The sequence below is a fragment of the Chelon labrosus genome (genome assembly GCF_963514085.1).
Source record: "Chelon labrosus genome assembly, chromosome: 3".
NCBI lineage: Eukaryota > Metazoa > Chordata > Actinopteri > Mugiliformes > Mugilidae > Chelon > Chelon labrosus.
In genome coordinates this window covers 22,607,550-22,616,397 of record NC_140339.1, presented here as the reverse complement: position 1 = coordinate 22,616,397, position 8,848 = coordinate 22,607,550, and the positions used below count along the sequence as shown (strand labels likewise).

Sequence of the window (8,848 nt, the reverse complement as noted above, 5' to 3'; positions counted from 1 at the left end):
AAAGTGTGTAGGCTTCCCCCTTGTGTGGTTGTGTTGGCATGGAAACAGGAATGGCATTGCAATGTGTGTATTGAATTTTTCACCCCTGTCCCCGGAGTTCCACAGTGAGGAAAGCCTGACGCCATCCCCTCCCCCCACCTATTACACAAGGGAAGGGAGGAGGGGGGCTATTCTTTCAAGATCCCAGCAAGCTCATGTACATTAAAAAAAAAAAAAAACCCTCAGTGCTTTCCAACATCCATTCCATGAGCCTTTAAAGTGAGAGTGGATCGCTGTGTAGACTAAAGAGCAATTCAGTTTGTGTCTAGCAGGCCAGTCCTGTAAAATAATTTTCTAGCTGGATTGCCTAAGTTGATAATGTGCTGCAAATTATCCTAATCAGTTTCAGGCAGTTTTCAAGTATCATTTGCAAACCAAATCACCAAAAAATAAATAAAATAATAATGAATGCAATATCTGTGCACGAATTTATCCTCCATTCATTGCACTGCCCCCTTGTGGTTAATCCATCATGAGAGGAATAAGTGGGTTGGTGCAGTGGTGATGTTGAAAAGGCACGAGTTTAAGCTCGACGTCGCCATCTAGTGGCAGCACACGTGTAAACCAATAACCACCCACATTAAATCTGAATCCCGTGAATAAAAAGACGGATCCATGTGACAAGCTGTCACATTCACTTTTATTGTAAAGGTGATATTATTCCAAAATATTAATATGTTAGAGGAACAGAGATAAAGAAACAGAGGGAACACACACCTAGAAAACATCTACACAAGACTTTGGTAAGAATCTTGGGACACATTCTTATCAAAAAATTTCCACTGCAAAAAAATAACAACATTTTCTAATAATGTTTCAAATCATATAGATGTCAGTTGTGGCGCATCTACATGTACGACAATATAGCTGGGTAAAAAGTCAACTGGGCATTTTGCGTCCTAGAAACAACTGAACAGTTGAAGGCATATAAAACACTGGAATGGCTGGGCACCTGTGCTTTGAAGTGTGGAATATACTGTACTACTTAAGGAAACCACAAGATATAACAGTTCTTTATCTTATTATTAAATCAATTCATAGTTCATAATTATATTTTCAAGATATATTATACCACAACAGGTTTACAGTAACGTTGCAAAAGAATCATATGTGTATCAGAGCTAGTTTGAAAGCACAGAAGAATCAGCCAAGTTTAAATCCAGAGTGCTGCAGAGAGACATTTAAGTTCATCTTCTCTCAACGCTAACTGACCTGAGCTCTGGATTTAACCAATACGGATTCAAAAATGTGTAATTTCAGCCCTAAACAGAGTGCATCGGATCATTGTGCGACAGTGTGCCCTGTCCTTTTCCCAGCACCACTGTCATCCCACTCCACCCCTTCGCCCGTCCACTCCACCCCTGTTCCCTTACTCCTCCCTAGCAGGGCTGCACATTACAAGCCCTGATCTCCTTCCTGTCCTTGCAGCTGGACAGCTGGACCGTCTTAAACCTCTGCTTCACTGTCATGTGTCGTTCTTGAATACCTCCACCGCAGAGCTTGGTACATTCCGTCCAGTTCGACCATGGTTTCATTCTACACCCTTAAAAATAGGAATCGCAAAAAAACAAAACAAAATGTGGAACTGTCAGAAGGATACATGCTACACTTTTTTCTTATGCTTTATTATGTGTGTGGTTCTGAATTAACAGAAGACGGTTGATACAAACCTGGATGTTCAGTGGCGCCCTCAACTCTGCCTTTGCTCCTCCGCTTTTCACGCTGTTCCTTGCGTCGTTTCTTCTCATCACTGTTGCCTTGTCCCCGGTTGCACTTCCTGATCTTACACTTCTTCCTCTGGATGGTTTCGAGACAGGGGTCTCCGCCAAACTGGGGCTCCAGCATCACCTTGCGTGTCCGGATCATATGACCCTTCCCACAGGACTTATTGCACTCTGACCACTCTGTCCACTCTGACATGGCACAGTCTATGGCTGTGGAGACAGACATGGACAGAAAGAGATAGGGAAGATATGTGTAATTGATGAGAAGAAGGAACCACGGTTAACTATATTGAATCATTCACACAAATAGAATGTGTCTGAGTCCCCTTGAAAAAACTTTGCTTTTTCTTCCACACCCAGGAAGGTTTGCTGCTGTGCCATGAGTTCTTAAATGTACGATGGAGCCAACCTGTTTCTTGGAGCTCGAAGGTTTTTGTCCTAAACCACTGCCTTTTTGGTGTACTGCATTGAGACACCTCCATTAAGTAAGGCGTGTAAATGTAAATGTTCAGCATGTGGTCGTGAAGACAAGGGCGTTTATTACTTACGACACTCAGGTAGCATGCACTTCTCCACCTGTTCTAACTCTTCTGTACACTCTCCAAGTTCCACGGGCGACTTGAGCATGCGCTGTCGTGTCCTCAGACCCTTCCCACAAGTCACACTGCAGTCACTCCAGTCTGACCATGGAGTCAGCATGCAGGGGATTGTATCTATACATGACAGGAATGGCACAGTAAGACATACATCAAATATATTCTGCAACACATGCAACATATTTTAACGAAAATGCAGCCTTTTAAAAACAATAGAATTATTTTTTTTTTTTTTTTAAATGCAATCTAGGAATTTTGTCTGGAAGGAACAAAAAGCGATCACATTTTTTGGTATTTCTTCTGACTTTATGTTTTTGATTTGAGTTGACAGTTACTACAGGAAAACCATTTGGTGAAGCTAGCTGCTACTGCTAGCTGGGACAATGTCGACCAGATTTGACGTGTAGGAGGTGTCGGGTCCTGAAAATGTTGCTACTTACGACATTCTGGCATCATACACTTCTCCACTTCCAGAACCTCTGCCCCACAAATGGAGCCATCTGCAGGAGGCATCTTCACCATGCGCTCTCTCCTCTTCATGCCAAGACCACAAGTAGCACTGCAGACATCCCATTCACCCCACTCTGTAACCAGGCAACTGCTGGGAGCTGAGGCCAAGATACAGCAAACACCCGTGTTACTTACACTAGATCTATAGTATGGACTACAGTATGTACTGATAGAGAAGTTTGACAGATGGAGCAGAAAACTCACAGCATTCTTCATTAACCACACATATGTCAGTCTCCTCAGTGGGCAGAGTGCAGACAGAGCCATCATCAGGAAACTGTTTAACATAACGCTCTCGGGAACGGGTGCCTGTCCCACAGGACACACTGCACGGGGACCAGGTGATCCACTCTGACATCATACAGGTGGAGGCATCTAAATTGTAAAAGAACAAATACAGAGATGTCAGTAAGCCCTGATAACTGATGGTTTTGTTTACCAAAGACATTATCATCAACTACACGGTATTTAACTAATTTAAACCAAAGATATAAACTCTTCACATGTGAGTGTTAGCCCTGCGATAGACTGGCGACCTGTCCATGGTGTACCCCGCCTCTCGCGACCCTCCAGAGGACACGTGGTTACAGAAGATGAATGAATGAATGATAAAAACTGTTCAGTTTTTATCATTTTTATAGTTCTTTTTCTATGTCATTTACTGCAACTTGCTTTCCTTTTTATGGTTCTAATATAATTATGCAAGTCTCAGTCAAAACACACGACAGCATTTGAACTGAGACCTCCATGAACAAATGTTTGAGCAAGCAAGAGATTAAGCGCATTATTTACAGTATGCAAATGTTGCATGCGTAAATGAAAAGAGACTTGTTGTTTAATTATTCGTGATGGGTAATCCATTACTGCACAAAACAATACATTCAGCTTAGACAGAGGAAAATGCTAAATAAATTAGCAATTAAACTGAAAACACAATGTGTAGATTAGGTGTAAAAGGATAGAAAAGAATAGAATAAGCATTACAATTACCTACACTGTCTCAGCAAATTAGAAATTAATAAAAGAAGAAAGAAATTAGAGGCAAATAAGAAAGTTTAAGTGCTGTCCTACAGTATGTGTCACTTCTCAACTAACTTTCCATTTGCACACAAGGAGCACTAAAATGCTTTTCAGTCATTCATAAACAGAGAATAACCACTACTGCCTGAAACAGAGATGCTTGTGAATGCTTCACAGACTCGCCCCCTGACTACACCGCTGAGGAGCTCTCAGATTTTTCCCTTTACAGTTTATTGTACCTAAAAGTAAGACAGAGACCTACAGTGAAGTTGCCTTTGGGAAGCTTCTGGCTCCAGAAAATATTAGAAAAACAACAGTGCTCTCTTCATCAGAAATAACTTTTGCAGATTAAAAGTAAGATGAAAGTTTCACACTGCAGGTGTATGGATCATAGTCTGCTCAAGAATCCTCTCTCCAATTGTTATTTTCTGTCAGTGTAAAGCAATGTCTGCTGAAGACGTAAGATATAGACGATGCTTTGTAAATATTGTTTTTACAATCTTCTTATCATTATACAGTATATTTGACCATAATAGACACAACCCACATAGCGTCTTGGAGGTAGGGACGGTTTCAGTGCAGGTTCATTACAAAACATCTAGGTTCTTAGACGTGATGTCAGATCGGGTGGTTTCACGTTCACGTAAGCAAAGTGGTTTAAGTACTAAAAAATATCGGTCTAATCTGACCAGCTTTTGGGCAGGAGACCATCAGATGTATCTCCTTTCATGCCAGTAGATGAACAAATGCAGGATACCATTTTCTTCTGGCTGTAAAGACTGTTAGAGTAAGAGAAGTTAGTGATAAATATATCTGCAGTAGCCTGAGGGAATCATCCATCCATAAAACATCAAGTAATGACGAGTCTACAGACTAAAGAATAAAAAGGTAAAATGGCTATGTCATGCAGTTATCTACTGCTGTGCAATTTAACCTCGTTAAATCCAGGATTATGTAATATCTCATGTTTAATTCAGTTGGGATGAAGTAGAACAGGCTGCATACAAAATCCGACATTGCTTTTTACATTTTACATCTTTTGCTTGTCATAACCAACACGGTTTTGATAAACAAACGATGTCGGCGGTGGTGCGCCGCAGATGGCTTACTAGCATATTTTACATCTATGTTATAACTGACAACTGTGCACTTGTACATCCAACAGCGGCAGTTGCCACTAATTTACTATCAACACATTTCCTCCATAAATAATCTAGACAATGTTGTGCACACTACACCCACATGCTGTCTGTCTCTGTGCAGAAATAAACCTGTCACTACACATGGACAGAATGGACAATTACGATGACATGGAACTGGAAGTAAAAATACGCCTTGGTCTGGATACCGGCGCTGGGTTGACAGATCAGATTATGATGGGAAACAAAGAATACGTGTCATCCACTGTCTACCACTATCTCCTGATTCACCTATAACTCTGCTGTTAACTAACTAAAAAATACATGATTACGTGGACAACTGGTAACAATAACTCAATATTAGGTCAGTTCTAATGTTTGTTTTGGCTTCACCACACTGGAAGTTCGAGGGAGTTCACAGATCAGATCCGATATACCATGTAGTAATTACATTTTAAATCAATGTTATGTAGTTATGTCAAGATGTTGCTTTTGTGTCACTTGATGTAGGCAGGTCACGCTGCAGAAGGTCACATTCTGAATGTGTTATTGACATCACCAGGAGAAATGGACGGTTACTTACACAGCATATTTAAGTGTTAAATAAACAGGCAATGCATTAGGGTCAGGGGCACAGGGAAAAACACATTCATTGTCTGACTATATGAAGCTGAATCTATTGCTAGTTAAAAACTAATTTCCCTCATGTCATTTTTTCTCTGCTGTATTGTGGTGTCATTTATTATTACTTCATTTTCATTCATTCTTGTATTTGCCAAATTCTATTCATAGTCTTTTTATTTTCTTCCCCTTTAAAACACTTTGTAACTTAGTTATTTATATAGTGGCTTATGAATACAGATTAGCATTATAATAAAGTATGTGTCTTAATATTTTTTGCTTATTCCCCATTCAAGGTGTCAAGTATGGCACAATCAAAAGCCATTTAGCCGTCAATAAATGGCATCTCTCTGTGATCTGATCAGAAAATCCAATGTATTTGTCAGCTTTGGCGGGCAATTCTGAATTCTTAATAACATTATTTAATGATCTACTTTACATGATAATACAAATGTTTTTCATCAACATGCTGGTCAAAGAACTCTGATGTTATGGTGCTCATCAAAGTCATTATATTTTGTTAGGCGTTCCATTAGACCAGATTGTAAGTCGGAAAACAAAATCATCCATAAAGAGAGGAGATGATGATAGATGGCGCGGTGCATGGGGGCGTAGTGGTTAGAGCGGCTGCCTCACAGCCAGAAACCCCTGGGTCCGGACTTGCCAGCCAGCCAGCCGAGGCTTTTCCGTGCTGAGTTTGCATGTTCTCTGCTCTCCCTCTGCCTGGATGGGTTTTTCCAGGTGCTCCAGCTTCCTCCCACAGTCCAAAGCCGTGAATGTTAGGTTAACCTGTGATCTAAATGTGTGCGCATGAGTGTGAATGGTTGTTTGTCTCTTTGTTAGCCCTGTGATAGACCGGAGGACTGTCCAGTGCAGCCGTTCTAAATAATGGATGATATTATGATGACGATCATGATGATGGATCATAATAGTAAAAATGAAAGCCTAAAGCTTGTATGCCCCACTAGAGAGGACAATCACCTAATAAGCATGTTGTGATGGACTACAAGTGCAACAGGAAGCCCTTTGTCCAAGGTTTGGAAGGGAAGTGAAGAGGGTGAACTCATATTAGACACTGAAATTTTGTCGTAATTAACGTAGGAATTTTTGAGTTACAGACAAAATTGTGTTTTGTGAGCTTCATAGTGGCCTTTAACCATCAAAATCCGTTTTTCCTTGAGTCCAGTTCGTGCTAAATTTGAAGAAATTCCTTTCGGGCATTCCTGAGAAACTGCATTCACAATAGTAGGACAGAAGGACAAACAACCCCAAAACACCATGCCTCCAGTCATGGCTGCCGTGAAGACACATAGATTAACCATGAACAACCAGCAGACATCATTTCTTGAGTGAATTACTCTGCACGCCAAACTTAATATTTGAATGGGCTCTTCTGGTTCATGATGTTGCTATAAAATGTAAAAGCCTGCCATATAAACAAAACGATCTTCCTCACCTTTCTTTCTGTTCTCAATTCGTTCTGCTCTTAATTGCTGCTGTAGAATAGCACCTTGGGTATTGTTGAAGGATCAGCTCTAGCAAAAATGGGTTTTCAAAACATGCCCTCACCTTTTAGACTGTCAAACATTAATGGATCTGATAATTATCACAGAGATTAGAAATGCTCATAAAGGCACTTAGTGTATGCTGAGTCTTCAGAAAACTCTAATTGATTCAATTGATGTTTTTCCATCATCTACCATTTGTATGTTGTTGTTTTTTTGTGACCTTCAGTCTTTAGCTATATACACACCTTCATCACTGCATCCAGGCCCCATGCAAGGCTCAAAATCCTGAGTGTGTGGGCAGGGAACGCTAAGGTCCAGCTGGGCCTTCAGCATCCTCTGCCTCATTCGCTTGCCCTTTTCACACGTGGCCGAGCTGCAGGCGGACCATGGAGACCAGTTGGAGTAGATACATGTCTCAGGAGTATCATCTGCAAGATGGAAATTGGAACTGACATGCTGTAATAGCCCGCCACTGTTAAGTATGGCTTTCATCTTCTTGTGTGTGTGGCAGAGAGAAATGGTTCAAACCTTCCTCTTTCTCCTCCTGGGCAATATCTGCTACAATGTCATCAACATTGTCCGGCACAATATTGCACTGTTCGCCCTGTGGACAAAGAAGACAGTGATATTACTGTAATCATCCATCACTCTAAAAGAGTCAGTCGAATGCTGACCACATAGGCTTAAAAAGCTCTCCCTGGATTGCGGGTACACAATACAGAGAACGCTAAGAATACATAGCATAAGTTTGCCTTCTACATATGTAAGCTGAGCGTACGTTGGATCAGAGTCACGGAATATTTAAAATTCCCACAGCTGCCTCTAGATGCCACTGAAGGACTGCTCTCTGGTTTGCAGCTAAAGTTTCCAGGGAACGTATTTCATAGCCATGTGTCCCTTCAGGAGTTGCAATGCATTGTAGTTGTTATGTAATTTACTATTCTTGATGTACAGTGTCCTCCAATAGTATATCAACAGAAGGAAATGGATATTATTGCTACGTTAAGCATTTGAATTTGAGATAAAAGTAGACATGTGTTTAAGTTTATATCTCATTTGTGTATTAATGTCCAATGGTCATATTTCAAACATATTTTTGGAGAATACTGTATGTTATCTCTGACACAGTGGATGATTTGTCATAGTGCTAAACAATATTCAATGATATTAAATACATTATATTGCATACAATAATAAATATAATATGATTTGGATATCAGATAACTTGTTGACATCCCGAATGTGAAGATATTTTAATCCTTTGAAACAACAATCCTACCATGCACACACAAGGTGCATCCAACAATGATCAGTAGACAGGGCTGACCACAGCATTGTGAGGTGAGCAGTGATAAAGAGGAATGAAAGGCTTCCTCCACTCTATGTGGTAATGTAATGGCCTACAAACCTTTTATCTCACAGTCCCACCAGAAAAACAAATTATTTGTATTTCACCAAGACCTTTCAGGTGGGAAAACAGTCAGACCTTTCTGGCAATGCGCTCCACCACCATCCTGGCTACCGGAGTGATGGCTCCCCCCTCAGGATCATAAAAAGGGCTTTGTGGATGATCCAGGCTGGTTAGAGGACGGATCTTGTCCGGTGGCGTTGTGGGCTTGTTGGGAGACTAAAAGAACCACAGACAAAGACAGAAGAAGAAAAAAAAAGCTGTGGATCTTTGGGATTTCAAA

The 8,848-nt window shown here is 40.7% G+C and overlaps 1 protein-coding gene across 1 annotated transcript in view; it reads right to left on the bottom strand.

The window, feature by feature from the left end:
- Positions 1 to 727: 727 nt before the first annotated feature.
- Positions 728 to 8,848, bottom strand: part of spon1a (spondin 1a) — a 56,949-nt gene continuing 48,828 nt past the window's right edge. The window contains exons 9-16 of the mRNA XM_084540957.1: positions 8,644 to 8,784; positions 7,686 to 7,761; positions 7,403 to 7,585; positions 3,074 to 3,244; positions 2,800 to 2,967; positions 2,312 to 2,476; positions 1,710 to 1,973; positions 728 to 1,582 (exon numbers count right to left, since the gene is read on the bottom strand). Of these exons, the coding sequence (XP_084397083.1) occupies positions 1,419 to 1,582; positions 1,710 to 1,973; positions 2,312 to 2,476; positions 2,800 to 2,967; positions 3,074 to 3,244; positions 7,403 to 7,585; positions 7,686 to 7,761; positions 8,644 to 8,784 (1,332 nt within the window). The 3' untranslated portion in view covers positions 728 to 1,418. The remainder of the gene's footprint in view (positions 1,583 to 1,709; positions 1,974 to 2,311; positions 2,477 to 2,799; positions 2,968 to 3,073; positions 3,245 to 7,402; positions 7,586 to 7,685; positions 7,762 to 8,643; positions 8,785 to 8,848) is intronic.